Source organism: Calonectris borealis, chromosome 3 (genome assembly GCF_964195595.1).
Source record: "Calonectris borealis chromosome 3, bCalBor7.hap1.2, whole genome shotgun sequence".
Classification (NCBI taxonomy): Eukaryota; Metazoa; Chordata; class Aves; order Procellariiformes; family Procellariidae; genus Calonectris; species Calonectris borealis.
In genome coordinates, this window is record NC_134314.1 from 51,595,430 (window position 1) to 51,620,872 (window position 25,443).

General features: G+C 41.9%; 1 protein-coding gene across 2 annotated transcripts; it reads right to left on the reverse strand.

Annotated features, from left to right (window-relative positions):
• Positions 1 to 2,798: 2,798 nt before the first annotated feature.
• On the reverse strand, positions 2,799 to 20,985 carry SNX3 (sorting nexin 3). 2 transcript variants are annotated; one of them, XR_012672969.1, is made up of 5 exons: positions 20,663 to 20,959; positions 7,518 to 7,613; positions 7,009 to 7,133; positions 4,778 to 5,834; positions 2,799 to 3,480 (listed from the first exon to the last, which is right to left on the reverse strand). XR_012672969.1 is itself a non-coding variant. In XM_075145628.1 (4 exons), exons 1-4 carry the CDS (start codon positions 20,822 to 20,824, stop codon positions 3,375 to 3,377), a joined length of 489 nt encoding a protein of 162 aa, XP_075001729.1. In that variant the 5' UTR covers positions 20,825 to 20,985; the 3' UTR covers positions 2,799 to 3,374. The 2 variants fall into 2 exon arrangements, 1 of the variants encoding a protein (XP_075001729.1); XM_075145628.1 differs by lacking the exon at positions 4,778 to 5,834 and having other exon boundaries at positions 20,663 to 20,985.
• Positions 20,986 to 25,443: the final 4,458 nt, after the last annotated feature.

The window sequence follows — 25,443 nt, forward strand, 5'->3', positions numbered from 1 at the left end:
GCTTAGGTGATCCTGCCTTGGGGCAAAGGGACTTTGAGGTCCTGCATAGAGCTGTTTTCTATAATTCAAATAGACACCTGCTGCAAGGTTTCCTTCTCAAGGAACTGACACAGAGCTTTTTCTGGGACACTAAATGGATCAGAGGTCTAACCTAGTGTAAGTCTTCTGTTCCATGTTATTACAATTTTTAATATCAGTAAATTGTGCAGCTAACAAAGGGTGATGAGTACAAAACCACCTCTTCAATTAAAAAGATTCTGAGGGTTTATTAAGGTGTCCAATTGTGTAATCATACCAAAGAAAAAGGTAAGCAACTCCCAATGCACAGGAACAAGTTGGCAATAGGAAAAGGGAAATCATTCATATGGCAATGACTGACTGAAGAGCCATGCACACTAAAATGACAGGTGGAAATGTACAGTGTATATCAATGGCTCATTGGTTTTCCGTGTCAAGGAATACAGATCACAAGTGAAGCCCTAGCTCCACTGACTCCAAGCACAAAAATCTCATGCGTTTCAGAGGTCAAAGCTTTCACCCCATCTCTCTTCCATTTGTGCAGTTTGCAGGGTCTCACATTCTGCCCTTTCCAAGACAGCCAGACCATAAAATATACAAGACCATTCTTTTGATGAGTCAGGTGAGACAAAGCATGGACTACAGAACTTAGAAACATCTTCTATACAAACTAGCATGGAGCACTTGACAATGCGTTTAGCAGAGGCCATAGCACATTCTTAGAAAGAAACCAACTATGAAGTGTTCTTACTGCACCTGTAATAACCTTCAACCATTTTCTGCTCTCTACACTAAAAAGAACTGGACAGGGCAGAAAATCAATTGTGGCTGTCCACTCTGTGACAATTCAGTTTATGAGCTAAAGAAGTTGAGCCCACTGCTGTGCAGAACCCATGACAGAACACTCGTTTCAATAAGATTGATGCTGCTATCCCAGAGCAGCAATAAACATGAACTGCAAGGCAACCGCACTCTGCAGTGTGGTGTAGTCCCAGTCCCTAGATCACCCAGGCTAGAGGATGCAACAGAGTGTACTGGCTTTATCCCAGTTGCAAAGCAGGCAGGGCAATGGGTGCACACCCATATCTCATCCTCTTACCTGCAGGACCTAGCCCAGCTGCAGAGCAGAATCGTGAGCTGGGAACAATGCCCAGATCCCTGTGGTTTAGGCACAGCTAATCTCAGACCATGTCTTCCTCCCAATACTGCAGGTTGCACAGAAGCAGAACCAGTTACACTACACTAGAATTAGGGTCTCTAGTTAGCCTTAAAGGACTGAAGGCCAGGTGAAATCCCAGAGTCCAGTGTAGATGTCCTGTCAACCTCAGAGGTTAACACTCCAAAGTCCTCACTTTGCAAATAGGAATACTTCGACATCAAGCATGCAGCTTTTCCCTCTTCAGCTTAATTCTTTTTTTCCACAGCAGATGATAGAGATTTGTGTCATCATCTTTTAGGGATACGATGGGGCATTTATTCTGATTTCTGAAAGAAGCTTCTCTCAGAAAAGAACATTTGAGAAAAGAACACCTTACTATGTATCTAAACCTAAATAATAAAACTTCATGTACGTTTAGCCCTTCTTTCCCCATTTCCAAGAGTAACTCAACTTTTAAGTGTGATTCAACAAGCACAGGGAATTTTAGAATTGATTTTACATTATCAAAAACTTCTTGAAAAGCTAGACTGTGTTGAGAAGCTAGACAGCTCTGGGCTGCAAGTGGGCTCTGTCAGTTTTGGTCCCTGGTTTCATGAATTGGACAGTCTTTGTTAAGCATGAGGGGGAAAGAGCAATTATTTGAGCATCTAACTATTCAGTGTAGCTAGTCACTAGTACTACATATAATCCAGTCAGCCACCACTGTTTTGTCAGTTTAAACTTTTACATCCAGATTTCCATAAATGAGGTTAATGGTCTTAGTCAAAGGAAACTAATAACTTACTGCCAGTAAGTTTGTAGGATGTTCTCAACAGTGGTAAGAAATATTATAAGAAGGAAAAAGCAGTGGAGCCAAATCTAAGCCAACACATACTGTTACCAAATAGCACAAAAGACTGGATCAGATTGCTACTAGAGTGTTCTTGAATCTGTTTTCCAGAGCATCTGGATAACTCCCATGTCACATTTGGAAGCACTAAGGAAGCTTCTCCAGCCATAGAAGCACCTAGTGAGAAAGACAACTTCAGCAGTGTTGCTTGTGAACCACAGTTCAGGCGTCAACCACCTGCATTTCACCAGTGGTCATACAAGCGCAATGCTACAGCTTCCCCTTCCTTTAATGTTCAGGGAAGTGGTCTATGATCTTATAGCAGGCTTGTACGACTTCATGTCCCTAACTGTATTTGTAGAGCAGAGCTACTTTAATCTAGGACTGAGGTTATAATATATTATAGGTCATGTCAACATTCCTTTCCCTGTAGGATGGTATAATTTTCACTTGCTAGTTGAAGCTAGATTGATGCTTCTCATGCCAAGTAGAAAGGTACTCTTTTCCCAAACATATTGAAGCCACACATCTGTTGACCGCCTACCATGAACAGGGTTCCAGCTTTGGCTCCAGAACACAGGAACAGTCTTCAATACTTTTATATGTTCTTTAACACTTGAGCAGTGAGTGCCAGCATCTAAGATTATTTAGTGCTGGCTGTTACTAACACAAGACCACATTGCAGAAGAGCATCACAGCAAGGCTGAAACACCAGTTCACTTAATATAGTCAAGTCCCTGCTTCTCAGAAAGCATGAGATACCCCACATTCAACGCCAAGAGTGACAAAACATTTGAAGTGCATTTTCACTTTTATTTCAAAACTTTAGACAAGTTACTATAGTATATAAATTTGATTTTTTCCTCTTACAGAATATAAAGATAATTCCCTCATTACTTCAGTATAAAGTGTTTTACAAGCTTGAAGACAATTGCATAAGTGTTTCTCACACAGGGTATCAGAAATAAAGCAGTCTTTCTACAGAAGTTCAGACAGATGACTACCTCAGAAACAGCATAGCAGTTTAGTCAAATACAAGTGAACACATGACACTACAACTGTGCAAGTTCAAGTAAGGCCAAGTCAGTAAACATTGTTAAGTCATTGCAAATAAGAGTGGAAAGGTTTGTGAGACATTGCAAGGGGTGGATGGTCTCATAGTATAATACTCTTAAATCAAGGATTCGGAGGGATTTAGCTAGAAGATGAGTGAGTTCTTTAATGCTATAAAGCATATGCAAAGACCAAGCAGTGTACTGATGTTAGTGGAGACTTCGTGCCTGTTTATCCTCAGCATGCTAAGACAAACTACAACCTTTTAAAACCAAGCATAAGAACCACTAATGTTTGAAAAGATGGTTTCAGAACTCAAGTATGTCTTATTTTGGATGGTGTGTAGTTTTTGTCTATTACTTCATCTTGCAAGAACATGTGAAGACAGCGCTCGTTCTGTGCCAGTGGGTGGCCTGCAACCCTGGAGAGGAAAAAAACAAGCATTAGTGCTAACAAATCGAGTCTACTTGCAGTTAGCCAGCAGAGCAAGGGTTTATACCAATGATCTATGGTTCTGCACTTAAACATAGATCCCACTTCCAGTTCACTGTTGGTGACTAGAATGATGACTGGCAGCAAGATTTGTCACTCTTCCCCAGATGAAGTTAGTCCATAGGAACCCTGAGCTACCTCTGATCACTTGGAAGCATGTTATGTCACCATCTGTCACCTGCAATCAAGGGGACTATCAAAGTGCCCATCCTAGCATTGGAAATGTACAGTTAAGCAAGCCAAGTGGATTTTTACAGGTCTTGATGCCTTTGACACAGGACACCTTTCTAAAGGCAGCTTAACGCCTCAGTTCGCAGTCTAATTCAACAGCAGTTAGCCCAGGCAGAGTTAAAGACTTACTCCACCAGGGGGTGTGAAGGTCTTCTGAAGGCTCTGACACTGTCTACAGCAGTGACTTACCATGGTCACTATTCCTAGCACGTACAAGCAGCACTGATGCACAGCCAGAGGGTACCGGCCATTCTGTTAATGGCAGATGTCTTTAGATATGAAACATAGGAGACAGAGCTTGTCTGCTCTAGAAGAGACCAGCACCTCTACAGCAGATTTAGTTTTACTCCACATATAGACTGAGCCACCACCCTTTTAACAGTAAAGGAGCTGAAATTGCATTTGAAGAACTTCCAAGCTTGGAAGTAAACCACAAGATACTGCATTTAAACCCTTAAAATAACATGCAGTCTTCTGTGTAGGTAAAAATACAAGAGAATCAGAATCCCTGGAAGTTGATCACTTATGGATATGAAAACCTAAAGCAGTTTGGTCTGAAAAAAAGTTACATCCAGTTTGGTTAATCAAGACAAACTTCTTCCTTTAAGAAAGAAAGCCCCCCATCCTCCCTAGGACAGCTTGTGTCAGCCTTATGGCCTCCATATCTGTCAGAACGTTTCTACTCTAAAAGGAAGTTATCTAGTTGAACATGTGTAATGCATAGGCAACTTCAGTGGCTCAGCATCAGTACTGCCAAGAACCTTCTCCAGATGTATCTATTAGTGTTTATGTCACCACAGGACAGATTCACTTGTCACTACTCATTTGTCATTGAGGATGTCCTTTAATGAGGAAGCTGAGCTCTCCTATTCAGCACTGAGATTATTTCAAGCGCAGTCATAAAACCTATCAATCTTGCCAGGTTCTAGTAAATGGGCAGCAGTCTCAAGCAGTAGTTCACAAGGAAGACAGTCTGGAAATAACTATTTTCTTACCCCCATCAGACTGAAGTTGCTGGCCTTGAACTTCAAGAGGAAGATACACAGGAGAAGATGATGAGGCAGCAGCATATTCCTTTTCCCTTTCAGCAAGGCTTGCAAATTGGTGGCTGAATTGCAAGACTAGATCTGATCTCTCAGATTCACCTCTTGGTTTCACATGAATACCTCACCCTGCATTGGATTTTCCTCAGTATTCTTCTCTAAGGTGACCCTTACACAAAGCAGCTGCTACTTCAAAAATTTTCACGTATGCCAAAGTCAGGTTAAGGCAGACAAGTCTGTTGCGACATAGCTACCCCTGTGAATGTCATTGTAGGTAGTATTGATGGTGGTGCCAGCAAGCCTGAGAGAGCCAACTCAAGTAAGCTGCACTGCTGTGATTTAGTCCGTCTCTATTTTACATCTAGAGGGACAAAGCTTCGCAGCAACATCTTGGATATCAAGAACTGACATAGGTGCATCAAGATCTTTTTTGGATACAGTGATATCAGTTATCTGAGGGACTCTTGTCTAGTTCTAGGAGCAAAGACGAGCTTTGTGAATGCAGTAAATTATGCAAATTAACTTCAGGACTAACTTCACTAGTACCCAGAGTACTTGGTAGAACTCTTAAAGCTTCTACATGGTTCAAAACCTTAATTATTAATATTTGCTTGATGAGTTGGTCATGCCATTAGAATAAATTGATGAGGCTGAATAGCTAGGAGTTCTGACTGAAGAATCTTGTTCCAGCTGTACTCAAGCCTGCCACTACATCAATATCTACATTAACAGCCTGCTTTTGTGTTTCAAAGGAGGAAAAATTGACCAAGAAGTTTTACACTTCCACAAGATCAATGTATTACTTGCTGTAGGACTGAACAAGTGATACCAGTAAACTGGCCACTCTGTTTCTGTCAGCTATATTGAGTTTTTCAGAGATGCCAGTTAAGATGACTGTTTCACTATCAGCTGCTTCAGAACGTAAACAGCCCGCTTCCCCCACATATTGCTAGACTCAGCATACAAAACTTTCAGTAAGTGCACTTCTTCCACATTTAGAGTCCCAAGCCTGCGTGGATAAAAGTTGTACTTTACAGTCATGACTGCCTTGATTGTACAGCCTTACAAAAATAAAACACATTCCATTTTACTATAAGCACATCTGCCTTCATGTAGTGTAAATGCAAAACTACATGCCTTGGAAATTCATTCCACTTGTCTTTGAACAGAGGAAAAAGCATTCTGAAGCATTTTACCTATTCAGAACCATTAGCAATACCTCTAAATTGAGCTAACAAACAACTATGTGAAGAAAAACTTAGGAGATTTCATGCAGTCACACTTAGCTCACTTGCACAAGACAGACAGTTTTAGTGAACTAGTCACTTGCAACTCCAAGCCACATGCCTGAACTGACTAACAATGATGAGCAGATGAAGTCTGGCTTAACTCAGACATCCTCTGTCCCTGTTAAACAGCATTACTATTCAACAAGATTAAAATGCTAGTGGAACTGACAAGCTTGAACTTTTAAAGGCAGCAGTCTCAAATCCAGTTGGTCTGAACAGTGTTGGCTCTAGAGACCAAAAGAGCTGGATAATTGACAGTATTCCTTCCTACCCACTGTTTGGATCCACATTGTTAACGAGATTAAAGTAGCTCTTCAGGTCACTATATGGAGAGCGGTTAGTAGCGTCAATAGGTAGAAGTAGGTAGAAAAAGAATCATAAGACTTTGTTACTGTAATTTCTGCTCACCCTTTGAAAGGCAGTGACAAAACCCAAAGTGCCTATTTCAAACTATGTATGTGCATACCTCAAGTAGTGTTTTTACATTTCAGAAAGATTCTCATGATTAGAGAAAATATGCATTGTTACACAAGCTGGTAATACCTCACATCTGCAATCAAAGTAAACTGCTGTAAGCCCATTGTAAACTCCATTGTTCACCCAATAGAGGATACCTTTTCAGAAATGAAAAAGTAGAACTATTTTGAATGCTATAATTTTAGTAGTAATTTGCATAAATTAACAACATCACTAACATTCATTTCAGCTGTTCAGGTAAGCATTAAGATATCCAAACTAACCACTGGATGAGCAATGTTAGCATGTCCTACTGCAAGATTACGTGGAAGTTATTATTCTGAACCTAGTGCAGCTACCACAGTTAGTGGATTAGCAGCTTTAATTCAATTTTCTGGAGCTGAGTTCTGTCTCCAGATAACTAGACCCAACACTTACTTGTTTATGAATTGTTCAAGAGCCTGCTTCCTTTCCTCTATAAAGGAATCATCAAATATGCCATCATCTCCTCGGAAGGGGAGCTGACGGAGAAGAGCTTTTCCTGGTAGAGGTGGTACCACAACCTGAAAGATTTAGAAAAGTGTCCTTAAGTGCAGCCTGTAAGTAAGTTTATACACCTCCTGTGGCATCTCTTCCTCCTAGAGGACCCAACTCATGAATCACATCCCTAGTGAAGTAAAAAAACATGACCAGAGGAAGAACAGTATCTGCCACAGAGGTAAGTTGAATTCAAGTAGTTTAACTCTGAACTAACTCAAAACCATTAAACAGCCTTGTAGCATTGTACAACTGAGGTGTGCTGAAAGACAGTGTTTTAGTTCTGGACATTTTCAACCACAATATCTGTTCTATATGATATATATGCTGTATAACATAATGATAACACTTCAGCATCACTACTCTTTGTATGTCTATGAAGACTTGTATTTACCTTTCATTTTACCCACCTTGCTTTCTCTTTCTAGTTCATTCCTTAGCCATTCAAAGTCACTGTATCTTCTTCTGACTGTAGATTCTTTCAATTTGAAGATAGGTAGATTTGTCTGAAAACAAGAACATAAGCTATTGATTAGACAAATTAGAAGTTTTGATAAGCAGAAGCAAGAAACAAGCTGTTAAGTTACAAATTAGTTCCACTTCAGCAACAACAGTATTGAGAAATGCTCAAGATAGAGCTTTATCTGTATTTCTGTAAGCCACATGAGTAAGCTGTGTCTCAAACTGCTTAACTGTGGGCCTCATTTATATGGCATCCTAATCGCTGGTATTTTGCCACCATATCACCTAGCAGAATAGCAGATTTGCTGGTCACTTGAGGAGACGTTCCTAAGGTTGCACAAGCATCTTCTACTCTTACTGTCTCAGGAGCTGGATTCCCAATGCCAATATATGTACAAAATCAGAGGAGGGGGAGAAGGGGGGAAGAAAAAGTCTTCTTAATCCATGCAGGCTCCTCTTATTGCATTCAAGGGAGCGTTTCAGGTCCCAGCATAGGACATTAACCAAGCTTCCTGTACTTCTCTGCTACCTGATACAACATGGCCTCCAACATCTTTAAAAGCAAAACCATTAAGTCCTACAATGAATCCATTCAGGACAGACGAAGCTGAAGATTTGCTAGTACAAGCTGCCAGCTTTGGATAGCCCCAAAGAAGCCAAGATGCAACACAACATTCAGTGCTGATGAGATCAGACTGTTTTGCTACAAAGTTAAACCAAGCAGAGCCTGATGAGGCAGAACTTTCCTAAAGAAGGCTCGGAGTCAGCACCCAACTCTAACACCCTTGAAAGAGACATCAAATGGGAGCCAGGCTATAATGCTGCACAAGACCATGTTAAATACATGAGCATCTTGATAGGTGTCCTTACACTAACTTGTGTAAGAGCCTATACTACTTCTATTCATTCTTGGGGTGCAGGGTTATCCCATAGTTATAATCCAACTTGCATGTTATTTTAAGAGCAGACATCAAGAGAGCACTCTCCTAATGACATCCCCCAAACGGAAAGCTCCAAGACCACAATCTGAAGCTTAAACGTTGAGATGGCAAGCTGGCTGGAGTGTTACAAAAATGTTTGTAGGAGTTATGACCTACTAAAAGCAAGTCCAACAGTCTGTAATTGCCATACATAACCAGCACTAACAGAATAAAGCTTACTGTTGTCAGACTGCATATTCACTTGAATATGTCAAGTCATCACCTTGAAAGACGACTATTGAGGAGCACCCTAGGAAGCTGATGTTCACATGGGACTACAGTTACCCCCAGTTTTTCTGTTGGCAGAAGCACTGTAGTCATTCTCAGCTAGTGCCTTCTGGGTTTTGTTGGTTTATTTTTTAAGTTGTAAGCCATCTCGCTCAGCTTCTGGTCCCAGTTTGAGCAGATATCCCTGTACGATATCATTTGTAGGCTGTTATGCGTAAGCTATCATTGAGTGATATTTTTGGCTGCTCAAAGCAGGTTTAATTGCAGAGATACTTTCCTGCACTAGGCAGGCCTATGACTACAGGCCATTGTATTACTGCCAGCCAATAACCAGTTTTTGGCTGTCACAGTTCAAAAGTACTTGAGAAGTTAGTTGTGTACTCTCATGTTATGCTATTTAGTCCATAATTTACAGACGACAAAGTACAGAACAGTATTTTGTTATGAAATCTCTCATTGCTAAATGTTTAAAAGTATTCAAGTTCTCCTTCCCAGGTAAAACATTGTTGATTGTACTTGTGACTAATAATAAAATTGCACTTAAGTCTATTATGTCAGAAGTCAGGCTTCATAAATAAACACTCATCTTGAGGATAAGAATACCCTACTCAAGAGTGAATAAAGCTAGGTTCCCCAGAGTGCATGAAGGAGCTTCCCAGAAGTGAAGTACTGGATTATTTTTCTCTGATTTCAGCTATTGGCTTTTTAACCAAGTTCAGCCTTCTACATTACAACACCAACTCTTTGTCAGTGTCTCGGGTAGAAAGGCCTTTACAATATTTAACATATAGGCTCTCACCTGCAGAAAATATTCCATTCTCCTCTCAAGTTACTTACAAGAGGGATTAGAACTGAATAAAAGCAGCTAAAAACAATGAGTTCCCAGGTCTTCAGAAACTCTTTTCATGCTTCTGGGCATGAAGTCTATAAAGTTAATCTCTAAACAACATATCAGGCTTACAGGTACAATGTGGGGGTAGAAGTGCCAATTGAGCTCATTTTACCTTCTACATTCCCTTTTGAACTTTTGACATGCTAGCCCAGCTAGCAAGTTGGAGAAAAGGACAGTTAGAGTACTTATTTTCCCTTCAGGTTGAAAAATCTTCTCAAATTTTGATCATAAGCACTGGAAATGTTCACACTGAAGTGTATGCTAGACAGCTCCCATTAAATTAAGTGGCTTACAAGTCACAACTTGACAAGTACATGCTAAAGGAAAGTGTGTGTCCCCTGTCCTTTGGTCTGGATATGAATTAGAGCTACCTGTTGAGATCAACTTCTAAATCTCCTGTTCCTTAAAACCCAGAAACTGCAGCAATTCTCCTTCCTCCAGAAATTAGTACTGATAGAGCAACATTCTTCAGATATGCAGCTAAGAAATTTAAAATTAAATAGGATCTATTTAAAAAAGCAATTTGAGCGTCCTGTTTTATACTGCTTAATCTATTTTTAACTCAGGATATATTCACACCTGAATTTACTGTATGTGCTTTTCTCATTAAGGATTATTACCCTGTTTGAGCAGACCACTTTTTCCTTCAGTAGGAAGGGTTTCTGCATGTCCTACTGCAGATAGACTGCATCTATCTAACCATGGATAGATGGTTTTCATTAAGCAAGCCAGACAGCTGCTGAAGCATGGGCTATGATTGGGCAAGAATTTGGTAGAAGGAGACAACTCTAAGGTGTCAACAGAAGCTTTCAATTTCTATTAAGTGTCACTTCAAGACCATGCAGCACATCAAAGTTATTCTCAGCTTCACAGTTTATCTTGAGAGTTATCCTTGTTTAGTCACTGAGGTGCCAGTAGCTATTCTCAACACTGTTAGTGCTTTGTTTGCCTGCTAGAACAGAGATGAGACTAAGGCACAAAACCTGAAGTCAGGCTAGTTTCATTTTTACAAACATTTCTCCTCATGCTCATTCAGCATTATAGTGTCTGTTTTCTGGCCTTCTGATCTGCTAAGTCTACTGTCATGAAACTCATGACCCCGTTTGGCACAGCCCTTGGAGCATAGCTCATTCCTCTGATAAATTCAGCATAATTACTGCAGCAATTGTTTCTTCTACAGTGTAATAATCTCTCATTTTTATCAAAAGCATTTTCAATGACTTCCTAGTCCAAAATCATGCCTCCTAGCAGTTTGAATGCAAGTCCTCAACCTGAAAGAATTATGCATTACCTAAGACATTAGACAACCAAAAGTCACTAGTCAGAATTACAGATAAAGCATTATTCCAGAAGGATCAATAAACCAGCTCTGCAGAAGTCCCACATAACCCAAAATCCTAAGCATAGAAAGATGCTAAGACAAGACAGTGTCTAGCACGGTTTCTGTACCAGACTGTATGTATACACTCATTAGGCTTTCTCTGACTACTGTCAAACTAACAGTCTGTATTCTGTTGGGTGAGTTAATGGCCAAGCCAGTACACTGGAATAAACATTGTCAGAACTGGTGCCAAGTTAAATTACATAGTTAAACAGCAGATGACAAACCCAGACCCTTAAGTCACTCCTGCATTCCTCCACTCAGATGCCAAACGAGTTTCTACAGTCATTTGGCTAGCGTTCAACAAACTGGTAATGGGCAGCACTGGTTGCCTGCTAACAGATTTCAGGGCAAAATCTGTATTTATAGAAAGCATGTTTCTTCAGCTACATTTATGTTATTATAACATTCAAACTACAAGTCCAACTTGAAGCTCAGGAGATTCCCAATTTACCTCAGAAGCAACTGACAGTCCTAAGACAGTAGCTTGGATAACCAGATAACAGACTTCCAGCTGTTACTATGGTCAATCCCTGAGCTATGCCCAGTTAGAAGTCTGAAAATTGTTTATGTATACAAGTGATGAGACTTTCACAGGCACAAGGCAAGTAGTTTGAGTACTAGTCAATACTGTCCATTCAGCTTCAGATACACAGCTCCCCAGTGCAGCCATTCTGGTATACAAGTTACCTTAAATGCAGGAGGAAAACTAGAGTACTTTATTTAAAATATGTTAGTTCATAATTCTAAGTATTTTTAAGCGTTCTGTTATCTAGACTAGATTAATTTATCCAGTGAGTGGAAAAAGCCTTACAAATAGCCAGACTTGCTCCTACAAATTTGTTTCCAGACACAAATTGAATGCAAATAGCATTCGGGTTCCTTCAAAGAGCATGCTGACACTCCACAAGATTGACTCTGAATGTCACTGCAGCCCAGTCCACCCCCACAACTGCAGAAACTCCACAGCTGTAGTTGTCCAGGATAGTTTGAGGTAAATTTGATTCATTCCCTCATCTGCCAATGTAACACTCATCAGCAGCACTGCATTGCCTGTGTCTCCCACTCCTAACAGACTGAGAGTAAAGCTGCACTGTTGCCATAGCACCTACTTTGATGTTGCCTTTTCAAGTAGGTTATGGTAGCCTTGATACAAGTCTATTTCCATTAAAATAGAGTGAAAGAAAGCATTCGGCTCACTTTTGATAGAAGTTTGTGGCCTTGACTCTCAGAAGCTAAATTCAAGCTTCCTACTATCTCTCCATACAAGCTGTAATTTTCGTCAAGAGACTACACCCTTTGGCTACATATACAGTCAGCCGATGGGAGCTCTGGGGTATTACAGTAAGTAGCATTCAGGGTGGATGAAAAAGTATTATGGTTTCCTTAACGCAAGAGCCTGCTGTCCTTTAGTACAAGAAACTGGCTTCAGCAGTCCACTATTATTGCAGAAACCTTGCCAGTGGTTTGCTTCCTTCCCGACTTGACATAAGCAGCTACCTCCCCATTTCCTACAATTATAAAAAGCAAGAAGGCAAACATGCTCTAAACTTCAGTTGCTAGAAGTTTAGATTTTTGCTGTGTACTTTACTGAAGGAAAATCTCTTTCCCCACTGCAAAAGATCAGATAAGAGGTTGTTATTTTTCTAACCTTCAGTCCCTTTGATGAAAGCAGAGTTCTACATGCCCTTTTATCCACTTGGTGTCCAGGTCTACTGAAGGTACATTACACAGAAAGTCTAAAGTTAATAGAACACTGAAAAATCTGACCATATGTATCCACCCAAGTTTTAAACAATGCTGATTTAAGCTATACCAAGAACTATAGAACTTCCCACTCCACAGTACTGAGACGGGGAGCTAGGATGTTTTCCATCTTAAAGACTAAGGCAGTAAAATCCTAATAGCAACACAACCACAAAGACTATCAGTCTTTAGACAAGAGTTAACCTTTGCCAAGTTCAATGCCTTGAGCCTAGAGCTGCTTTATGAAAATTAGTGTAGGGGTGTCTGGGTTTTTGCCAAGCAGCATCTATCATCACCTAATCACGTTCACCAACATCATGAACAGCTGAATTATGGTGTGCCATGGTCAAAAGCAGGGTAAGTCTAGAAAAATAGATTGTTTAGTGATTCTTTATTCTTCAGGTTGCATCTTCAGAAGCCAAGTGTAAAAACAGGAGCCCACTTTAAGGAGGACACATTCAGGCAAAGGTTTTTACAACACCCAGACAGAATTAGTAACTCTAGAAAATTATTTCAGGGTTAGTAAGCCAAAGCCTCCTTTGAAATACCAAATATTCCTTTTAAAGAGAAGGGACTGCTACTTTTACACAATTGCAAGGTATAACTGCCATATGCTCTGATTTGGCCTACTGTAAGGTTACCATTCATTTCTCATTGAGAATGGCTGAAGAGGGATCATGTTAAGTTGATGCTTCAGCATCATTAGCTGACATCTACCAGCTATGGTCAAACAGGGCTGACAAAATTGCAGTGAACTGTTGCAATCGATAGTTTTTATCACGAACAAAAGTTTTAACGTGCTTTGCGAGCTAGAGACGGTCCAGTATCCCTACACTTCACAAACTTGCAAGAAACAAGAGATAAATAGCCAGTATAGAAGTAAGTATACTAAGTAGCAAGAAGTTCTCTTCATATTTCCAGTTTTATTGGAGCAGTAACATTCACTTTCTTGAGTAGCCACCTAACAGCTACAAGAAAGGCTGATAGCTCCCATTCATTAATTTGTAGCACATCTTAACACTTAAGGGGTGCTGCAGATTAGGTCCATAGAAATAGTCTCTGAAGCTTTATTTCCAGATATAGAGGTGGCTTTACTTAAGATATAACTTCATTTTCTTCTGGATTTTACACTAGCTTATAGTTATACTTTCAAGACTGGCTTCGTGGCCAACACAAACTATACTGTCATGTGCCCTAGAAGATCCTCCCATGACAGAAGTTTTGAGCTGGATTCTCAAAAAATAGCCACAGAAGGAATACGTTCATGGACCTATCTTCAGCTGGTAAAATACTTGGCTTTATACCTTGACCAGAAGAGTAGAGTTTCTCCATCCTTCTCGCATCAAAAAAATTACAGCAGCATCAGCAACTTCAGACCCTTCGCTCAGTGCTATAGCTCCATAGGGCATTCGAATTAATGTACTTGCTAAAACAGCCTCCAGTAGTGCAACTGGCATTGCATTACCAAGTGAAAAAAGGTTAAAGAAAATACTTAGCCTACAGTTAGAAACTCATAAATCTACACTACATTATTTGTTTCCCCAGATGAAAAACAGTAGAGACCCAACATCTAAAGTTCAAGCTGACACTTTTTTGGCAAGCCATCTAAAAATAAAGATGTATCAAAATACTGTGGCATCACATGCCTACCTGGATCACAGCCATCTGTCCTACAACAATTAGTCATTGTTCTGTTTGATTTGGTCTGTTCAGCACTGTACTAGAGTGCACTCTTAATACATGACAATCAAGGTCCGCATTGTATGCGCAGAAATAAAAAGAGTCAAAGTCACCAGTTAAACTAATATACTAATAAGAAGCACTATTCAGAGACTTGGTTATTTTATTTACACAGTAACAGACGTCAACACCAAACTAGTTCAGTACCTTTGGACTAGGCTCTCAAAAGTAGTTTAATCAAAAACCTCTACAGAAAAATCAGCTGCTCAGGGCAAATACATGCAATAGACTTGTAAACCTATTCTCCCTGCTTTGGAATTTTCTTTCATCCAAGCCATTCCACTTCTATGTCTCCCTAGTCAGTGTCCTGGGAAGTTCTTAGCCTTCCAGCTGTCCTTTTCTGAATTATTGCTTGAGGGAACAGTTAATGTTTGTAAAGATGCAGTACCTGGGCTGTAGAACAGAAAAAACAGTCACCTGAATCAGTGCATTTTTATTCTTTGAAGAGGAGTCTAAAAATATCTAACTGGTAGCAGTGTCTAGAATAGGGTATTAAAAGAGTAATTAACTACAGTTAGAGCAGTCTTGCAGTGTGATGCAAGATTTGCAGTAGCAGAGAAATAGAATTAGTGCTGATTATGCATTCCTATACACATCCACACTGAGTCAGTGTTTAGTCATTACTCCACCACAAGCTTCTCTGACTATGAAACTGAACAATGCTGAAGTCAACTCCATGTACCAGCAGATTTGATTCCTCTCACAGTAGGAGAAGAGTCTGCAACTTCAAAACTGCCAAACACATGAAGGACAGGAAATTTGGTACCGTCCAAGGACAGAACATTTCAAAGACACATTCACCAGATCAAGAGTGCCACTTTGCAAAACCATGGCATAAGAGAAGTGCTTTCTGAGCAAGTTATACTTCCAGTTCATTTACAATCTTACTCTGACTTGATTTGATCACAGAAGTCGGACTCAAATCAATCACTGAAGTCAGACTACTATAAATATGCTGAAATGCAAATATTGTATCCAAGCTAGGTCTTGAAAAAATGGGTTAAGATGAGACAAGACTTTCAAAAGCAGCTCAAGTTTAGCAGTATTTTAATATACTTCCCCAATCCTTTGAGACCAATACTATTCTTAACACTGCAGGCACTTCACAGCCTGTGCGTTCATTTCCTTCCCCACACTGGGCCTTTGTAGTCAAGTACCTCTGCAGTTCTACAGAAGTCTTTCTGCAGAAGATACAGGAAAGGTGACTGCTGCCTTGAAGAGCATTGGCAGCACCCAAGTGATGCATTTCACAACATCTGGAAGCACAACAGCAAGGTATTACACCTTTCTGCTCCTCAAGACAAGCACTGAGCTGTGGAACCTTGAGAAGCTAAGGTATGCTTAGTGCAGAGTTTAATCATACTATTAGAGGCAACAGGCCATTCAACATTAAAGAATAGAATTACTAAGAGAAAGGCTTTTTGTTTAACTTTGGTTTGACTAAATAGAATTCTTTAACTACTTGGACTAGTAGCTCCTGTAACAGTTATTTTATTTTAGTTCTAACTATCAGTTTGAATATTAATGACTTCTCTGCAAGTTCTCACTAACCATAAACAGATAATTTAACCTTTTAGTCTAGGTGACAAACCCAGCTAAAGTGGGCAGCACAGAAGTCACTTTTACTTTTACAGAAATAACAGATGAAATGGTGTTAACAAAGGGATATTTTTCCAAATGTAATAAGTTCCTGGATATCTGTATGATTTGTTGACAGTATTCTAACCAATCTGCTTACCTCCTATGGCACTGCTTTTACAGTGGGTGTACGGCTCTAAAGTGTGTCATCAGTTTCTGGGATTGGAGTTAGCTTGTAAAGCTTAAGTCTTGTGTCCTTAAAATGTTTAGCAACTGAAGATGTTGCACAGAATCTGTTTGAGTAAAGATGTTCCTATTGACCCACTTACCAGGAAAACTATTTGTCTCAACTACAGTAGAAGTCAAACGATATCTGGAACTGGATTGAGGACTGCAGACATGCTGTAGGATGATAATATGACAACTGTCATTTGTTCTATGTTTGCTTCCTGGAATTCAGAGAGGACTGGCTTACTTACAGCCCATAAATAGTAACAGGTATTCACATGCTCTTGCTGAAGAGTGTTGACATGCACAAGCCCACCATGAAAAGGTGTAAGAAGTAGAAGGGAGCCACCACATCTCTGGGGGTGGTTCCTGAGTGAACAGCTAGTAAAGACTCATGAGAAATAGCATACAGCATGCAAGAGTATTTACACGGAGAACTTAGCTGTTGGTTCACGCTTTTCCTCAAGAGGTGAGGGCAGTGAAATAGTTTGTTGTGTTACTCTAGCAGGCGGTCTAGTTAATTATGTTAGTTTTAACCACTGCACAGTCACCATACTGTGATCATCTAGACACCTTCAGATAAGACGACTACTTTATCAAGTTTTATTTCACTAGAAAAAGCACTTGGAGCTTTATACCCCACTGCATTGTCCTCCTTTTTAGCTCACCCTAAGCCTTCACACAAAGGATACATTAGAATGGTACAAACTCACTGCCTAATGCTGCTGATGGAAAGCAAATTCTCAAGTACCTTGCCAAGAACATGACCCACTCAAATTTGCTATTTTAGCATTGCAGGATGACATTTTCCATCTTTTACCAACTACTGAACAAGACATTTGACTTTCATTGCCAAGCTGCGCTGTAGTGGCATACTGCCACATTGTGTGCCTTATATTGGTTGCTACAGTGGAAAGCTTTCTCTCATCACCTTGTCCAGTTTGCTGAGAATAGAGTACGATTTAACCCAAGTTCAGGCTCAGAAAGTCAATACTTTGGCCAACTGACCATCTGTGAAGTAAGCTGCCCCACTGGAAGTGCTGTATAGGTTCTACCTACAGCACTCAGAGAGCTTAACTACTTGTGAAAGTACCATGCATTTACCGCAATCCACAGTCATTCTACTAGCCTGCACAGAGACACTTTCCTAAGTACTGAAATACAATTGACTTGCTTATCCAGTAGTATACTGCTAAGCAGTCTACCCAAAACTTCTGAGTTAGGCTTTCCAACTTCCACCAGAAGTTGATGAGTACAGCAATACAAGAACTAAAGCATGAGGTTGTTCCACTTCCAAGCAACAGATACGCTTCAGCTGCAATACCAGTAGAAAGCTTGCCAATAAATGCTTTGGGGGAACTCTGCAATATTTCACACAAGTACTTTTTGCAAGGTATTAGTTATCAGACATCAGTTCAAGAGTCTGCTAGCAAGCTCAGACTCAGAGTTAAGCTTTGAGATTCAGACAAAGCAATAAAGATAGAATTACTCTTGGACCGAGTTTGTAAACACCATGACAATGGTACAATTTGCTTCAATGCAAACTTGAATCTTGGTGTCCTCTCTGACAATGTTTCTGGCTTAGCGTGACCTCCAGCCATAACATGAGGCTGTCCAATAGCTTTTACCAGAACTTGGCAGCAGTTAAGCCATCCATTTCTGCGCCACTTAACATTTTAATGTTGGTGCTAGTTGAAGACATAGCTTTCCAGATATGATACAGGTAGCTCATTCCATCTTCTCAGTGGGTTCTGCTGCCACTACTAGCACTGCTGGGGCAAACTGTAGATGTCAGCTGCTACTTTCTGTGACCACAAGCAGTTGTCAAACCACAGAGGCTAGCTGGTGGCTATTGCCTGCCACAGTCCAACAAGTAGCTTATAGTACAAGGCCTACCTTTTAGAAATACAATACTACAGCAATTCAAGTTCAGACTCTTCTCCCATGCTGCAACTTGCATATTAGCAACACGGTCTGTGTTCTGCTGAGAAGCGGTTAATTGATACAAGTTTAGACAGCAAACGTAATTCTGCATGACTTGTATTACCTGCTCTGTAGCCTTCCAGCATAGAGAGACATAAAACTCAATTTTAGAGTTTATGATAGCTATAAATGTATACAGCATGGATGCACTATGTGTACAGTAGTGCACAACTGGAAAGGGAATGATCATGTATTATAAGAAATAGTCCTGTACACAGGCATGCACAGATGCAAGTAAGAAGGGTGAAGGAAGCAATGTTTATACAGTAGTCAGACTGGGAGGAAGAATAGAGGAAGGTCACAGTACTATCACAGTGTACGTTTGTTCAAGTCACTTCTAGGTCTTCATTACAACAGGAATCCAGAATTTTCTACCCCAAACAGCACATGGGCTAAGAGTAACCTGTCTCAAAACCTGTTTTTCCGCTTTCCTTTCTGCTGAAGAGCTTCAGTTAGGGATTTTTAAAAAGTTACTATTTTTTAATCCCAGCAAATTGGGTCTCATTCCCATGGCTAAGTCCCTTTTATATCATTTTCCCTGGATCCGGCAATTCCAAATGCTCAGTCTCATGGAAAGAAATGTCATCAGAAACCTAAGGCACAAATACTTCCCAGCAAGGTAGAGTTACACCTTCCTGCTAAGTGGACAGCTAGGGTCCTGATAAGGGCAGCGTAATGCAACACAAGTTGGCAAGTTCTAGTTTGTCCTGACACAGAGGCCAAACACAGGCTATAATTGGTTTAGTTTATTTTTCCTGCCCTATGGATACATCCTGAAACATGAGAATAGAATAGGTACTGAACATGAAAATTTAGGAGCATCAGAATTAAAGAAGTGTCCTCCCTAGTAGCTTTAGATCTGTTGATTTTGCTTTTTTAAGTAAAGTTACACTAAGCTGAGAACTTAGACCTTTAATACCAGAAAATCCACACAGGGTTTTAGTCTTGTCTGAAGAATTTTAGCGACCAATGTAGCAGCCCTCAACCAAAGCCTTCCCTGCCATGAAGGCATGTGCACTCCATGGTGTCCAGTGAAAGAAGACCTCATATTGCAGAGAACATGCGCAGGGGGTCAATGAGGCCTCTTCCCCCTCTATTACTGCCTGTAATAGCTGACCAAGCTCAATCAGCTGTGACAGAGTAAAGCTATACAAGGTAGTAGACTCAACCACAAGGTACAAAAAAAGATAAAATTGTAAGAGATCACTTTTTTCAACCCAGCTTATCCCTGGCAGCATAAACTAAAAGGGTGCCCTGCCTCAAGACCCTACCAGCCACAGGCAAGGACCATGCTGTAGATATTGCATTTTTCTGTCCACTCCTCCAGGCCTTGTTTATGAAACTAGAAAGACCAGGGAACATAGTAATGACTTCACATAGCTTTTCTCAAGCTCAAGACTCTAGCCTTTGGGGCAAGTCAGTGAATACAACCCTTCCTGCTAGGAACGAGTCTAGTGGTACTGAGAAAAAGTATTTGATAGCACATGGCGAGAAACAGCCCTATTTATTAGGCACTCAATTTATATTTCAGGTACAAAAGAAAACAGGAAGCCCTCCCCCACATACACTCACCTTATCACTTCAGCTAGCTTTGATCTAGTGTGCCCACTAGACTTATTTACACATTCTCTACGGGTTTTTGAGGCTGCTGGAATCCTGAACCTGACCTCCTTCTCAGGGCAGACCCACCCATATTACTACACCTCAAACGGCTGAGAGTTCGCCCTCTTCTATTTACTTAGAGACAGACAAGCAATTGCTCACTGTACAGCAATATTTGAGTCTAATGGCAGCTGTGCACAGCAGTGCCGAAAGAGCACTTGTCCTTTGGCTATCTTAATCGAGATGTGTTGTCTTAGCTATCACTAGACCGTCAGAGTTATCAGCTCCAGACGCTTGCAGAAACTGGGGCCTGCTCTCATGCCGAGGATGAAGTCCACTGCTGCTCAGCCATCACCTCCCCAGCGGTACTCGCCGCATTAGCTGTGAAACTGTGCCCTGAAGGACACGACGGCGGCAGCCCGTCACTGCCACCCTGGCCAGCCCCGGCCCCGGGGACACCCCTCCCGGTTACATAAGAGCTGGCCGGAGCCCGCGGCGGAGCCCAACACCGACGCACCGGCTCCACATTCTCTTTCTCTCGCCTTACACTTGCTCCCGAGGCGCCGAGCCCCGCCGCGGGAGGGGCGGGCCCGCACCCCGCGGAGCTGCCTGCTGGGCGCCCCCGGCCACCCGCCTGGGCCAGGGCGGGGGCGGCGGGGCCGGCCCCTCGGTGAGCAGGAGCGGGGCCGGCTCCAGCGCCCCCCGCTGCCGGGCCGGGCCGAGCCAAGCCCTCACCTTGACGCGGATCTCGTAGGTGGTGAAGCGGCCGCGGCCCACCCCCACCGTCTGCGGGTTGCCCACGTCGATCTCCAGGAAGTTGCTGGGCGGCCCGTAGGCGTCGTTCAGGTTTTGCGGCTTGCTGATCAGCCGCCGGGTGTCCGCGATCGTCTCGGCCATGGCGGAGCGGGCGCCTTCCCCCCAGAGCGCGGCAGGACGTGAGCGAGCGAGCACCGAGGGCCGCCGCCCCGCGCCGCCCGCCCTCTTATCGCCCCGCAGCCAGCTGACTGCCCAGCAACGCGCACCCACGCCGCCGCCGCCGCCGCGAGCGGATGCTCCCACCGCCCACGCGCAAGGCAGGCTGGGCATTGTAGTCCTCAGGGGCCGCCCCGCTCGCTACGCCCGGCGCGGCCGCCCGCCTTCCGAACTACAGATCCCGGCGTGCGCGGGAGGCGTGGCGGGGAGGCTGTGAGAGCTGGTTTCTCGGGCCCGCCCGCCAGGCGGGCGGCCCGACGGGCTCGGCCCGGCTGCAGGCGGCGGCACCGGGGGGCGGTCCGGCTCTTCCCGCAGATTCCCCCGCCCTGGGGCCCGCAGTGAGCCCGCTTCTCTCGTCCAGGGAAGGCGCTCCTGTGCGGGGTCGGGGGGGGAGTGGTGGGGTGTGACCCGAGGCGGTGCGGGCGGCCCCGGGAGGCCGCGCCGTGAGGCGACCCCGGGGCGGCTTGGCTGGGCCCGGCCCTCGGTGAGGCCGAGGCGGGGGGCCTCTGTTGATGCGGTAGCACGGATCAGGAGCATAGACAGCCAACGGCGATGCGATTCAGTCAGCGCAGCAGCAATCTAACCGATTTTTCTTAAACCAAAGAAGGTTTTAACAACACGTGACAATAATAAGGCATTTCTCCCGGCTGCGGCTTTTCACCTGCGGCCCTTAAAGAATGCAGAAAGGAAGGATTGCTGTTCATTACAGGTGGGGAACCCCAGGTAGGTTAGGTTGGTATATTAGCCAGAAACATAACCTAGGTCTCAGTGTAAGAGAATAAGAAATGATTTTTGCAACAGCATTGTCAATGGACATGAACAAAGCTGTACATATCGAGATCAGGGAAAAAGGCAATGCCGTAATCAAGACATGAAGCGGTGAGAGCCAGGATGAAAAGACTGGATAGGAAATGATGTATGTGCAAGTTGTGAGGCAAAAGGAATCAGCCAGGTACAAATGTAGGCTGGAGGAGATGCCTACCAAAAGCTCTGCGTTGAAAAAGTCAAGGTTATTGACCCTAGCTGCAAACAATGTTGTCTGTAGTAGCATTAAAGGTTTTAAAAACTCTTTGAGTTTTCACAAATGATACACATTTAATAGCAGTATAACTAACTGGCCCAGATTTTATATCCTCATAGCTTACAAAGATGAAGAGTTTGTTCACGTTTCATTTGTAAAGGATAGGAAAGGAAAATTGTGTTTATTTACAGAATAATTGAAAAAAACCTGATATTTTAGTAACCTGAAGAGACATAGAAAGAAAAAAAGAGAATGAGAGAAAGGGAGAAGGGGAGCTGACAGAATTATTCCCTTCCAAGATTCTTCAGTACCTGATTCAAGTAGATGGTGTGTTATGATAAAAGAAACGTTGCCAAAAGAAGTAGAATGTTGACCTTGATGCATCTAGGACATCAGTGAATAGAAATTATATTAACCCATGGCTAATATTTCTAAATGACTCTATCTTGGAGGTCTTCCAGATTTTTTTTTATGTCTGTTAACAGTACCCCTCCAATGATTAAATGCATATATCATTTTCCTTCCTTCCTTACAAAAGAGTAAGCTCCATTACTATCCAGGTAGAATGAGACTGTAGGAAAACTGGTTATATTTTTTCTAAAAATCTGTGTCTAGGCAGTAGGCAGAATGGCAGGCTGCCCACAGATCACATCCGAGAGACTCAAAGTTCACATCGGCAAGTTTGGTTAGCAGTTAGCATTGTCTATGTTAATAAAAAGATAATCAGAAAGCAGAGATTAATCCAAGGTACAAAAATAGCCCATCCACATAACCAGTATGCTGTAGGTGGTTTGCTTGGTAACTTTTCTGTGAATTTCCTGCTCATCACTCCTCCAGTATTATTTCTCCCCCTTACTAGTGCACCTTCCTTACTTCCTTTCTTTCTGCTAATAGCTGCCAACTATTCACTTTATAATTATAAACAGAAATTAAGCTGACAGAGTTTTACAAAGTGGGAGTGAAAGGGAGTCTTACCTGAATTATACTAGTTATTAAACTGGTCTTGCAGCAAGGCAAGAAAAAACTCATTAATTCTACTGAGATTACATACGCACGCATCTGGATAAGGTTTTGTTTGTTACACAACCTGTGCTATCACATCTGACTGCAAATGTGAAAATACGGCAGAGCACTGGTATTGTCTTAAGTATAATATATTGTCTGCCTCCTGGCCAAGCTGGTTTCATTATCTATTCCAAAGAAACAAAAAAAGTGCCTAATATTGTACGTTTGGGAAGTTGGTGAGCCTATGATGAATCAAGAATATAATTTGTTCTTAGGCTGCGTAAATACCAAGAGTGAGACTTAAGTTGAATGCTTTTCTCACGGCATACCATCTTAGCACCACTGTTCTGTCTGTTTTTCCTAACAGAGGTAACTGGTGGTGGAGAGCTGTATGGAGGCAAGCTACAGGGAGTGAATGTTTTAGTGCCCATGTGTCAATAGCACTGGTAAGTAAGGAGGTTACAGTGATTTGGTGAGGTCTCCCGTGTCTGTTTTTTTCATTGAGGTCAAATACAAATCCCCTGACCTGGGAGACAAAGGGGAAAATGCCCTGCTTCGTGACTAGCCCCCTACATCACGTGAAAGCATGCATGCCACACTGGCTAATGAGTCAAAGAGAAGGAATGAAGGTGGGGGAAAATCAGAGTCCTGTGAGCCTCCTTATTTCCTTCCAACCCTTAGAAAATGCATTTATTTTTAATTGTGTTTCGGATGGTTTTTGTGATCCATGAGACTGGAAACAACTATCTGTACTTGTTTCTGCTTGCTAGAAAGGTTCTTCTCTCAGGATGAAGGTGAGCATAAATTCAGAAAAGAAAGTTTCAATTCCATTTCTGATGTGAACTTCGGGCAAAATTTCAAATCTGGAGGGAGAGAGGTCAACTGTGTTTGTAGGTCCAAAGATTAGATGCAAGAAATCAAGCATTTAGAGTAACAACCAAGAGATTGGGTACTCATGGATTTGTTACTACACATTATTTATTCAACTATGACACAAAGATTTTCTGTCAGAACTTCAAGTGGCAATATGAATATCAGAGTCTCATAGCATGAACCCACAGCAGGAGGTATTAATGGATAATTAATTCTTAAATTTGGTATAGTAATACCTCTCAAGTAATTTTTTGTTTGTTTCTTTGTTTTTAAAAGAAAAAGTCACGTTTAACTGGAGAGGAAACCAAATCTCTCCATTAACCAGTCAGGACTCTCCAGCCTTCTGACAAGTGCCCAGGTTAACACATTTTAGGCATATTTTGTCAAAACTTGTGGGGAACGCTGACTCAGGATAAGGCAAAACCCACAAGGTTTTGTGCAATGCTTTATGTGGAAAAATGACTTCCTGATGCCTGCATTAGCTGCCAGTGCTTTGAAACATGGTGTTTGAATATCTGCATTGTGTACTTACCTGCCAGATAGAAATATTAAGCTTATAAATATAATTTGTAATATCCACATTATAGATATATATTTATATTCAGATTTAACTATTGTATTCAATTCCTCTTCTCTCTTTTTACACAATATTACCCCTTTCAACAAGGGATGATTCTCAGACACACTTCTAGATTCCTTAATGTTTAAAATGTCATCCACCACCTCATGGCATCCATTTCTACTGTGAACTCCTTGTTCTGAGAGATGCTGAGTAGTGCCCGTGTAGCTGGAAAACTGTGCAATGAATTTCTGACACATTGAGCTGTTTGAGCTGACTGAAATGCAAGCTGTAAACAGAGAGTGAAGATGGCTGTAAGTCCATAAGTTTGGGAATATTTATGCAGCTTTATTAATCTGAGGCTTTATAAGCAATGTAGACTATTAATAGCATATTTGATTGCTCGAAATAGACGAGGTTAATATCAAGTTTACCCCAGAGTGTTTTGAAATAATCCCAGGAAAATGGCTTTTGATGGAAACGGTGTTGATGAAAACTAGCCACAAAATCCATTTTCGTAGAGTACGCTGAATGGTCAGTTCTATATCAAAAGTACATTTATGTTTGGGAGCCAAGGATGTTTCCCATGTGGGAATATCTTGGAGCCTTGCAGGCAGGTAAACCCTGTCCTCCTTCTGCAGAAAGTCAAGAGAAGGTCTGGCGGAGACCCAGAGACCCTTGGACACATACATCCCCATAGGGTTCGGCACATCACGATTTCTAAAAGGAGTGCAGTTTCTACCACTAGAGGCCAGAGGGGGCCTCTGGAAGGGGTTTATTATACCCCTGATTTTTATTCTGTTAAAGACCACCTATACTTTTGGCTAGCTGGCAGACTAATAATGCAGCTCTGTTGAACAAGTGTCAATTTAATTTCTACACAGTTGCAATGTCACATTTTTGGAGGTGAGCAAAGGGACAGGTACAGAGAGTGAAGTATACAAACATACCACAGAATGGATCTGTATCTGTTTCAGGACATTAACCACTCTAATCTACAGAAGTATACTTGAAAGTCCTGTTCGTTTAGGTTAACACCAAAACATGGTTTTGCCAGGTGCTTATAGCCAATGGAGATTCAGTACC

What these genes read in the sequence shown, in the direction of transcription:
- SNX3 (XM_075145628.1), bottom strand. Translation starts at nt 20,824, where the DNA reads ATGGCCGAGACGATCGCGGACACCCGGCGGCTGATCAGCAAGCCGCAA. An exon ending in AACTAGAAAGAGAAAGCAAG is followed by an intron (nt 7,134 to 7,517) that starts GTGGGTAAAATG and finishes TAAATCTTTCAG; the next exon opens with GTTGTGGTACCACCTCTACC. An exon ending in CTTGAACAATTCATAAACAA is followed by an intron (nt 3,481 to 7,008) that starts GTAAGTGTTGGG and finishes TTTCCTCTCCAG; the next exon opens with GGTTGCAGGCCACCCACTGG.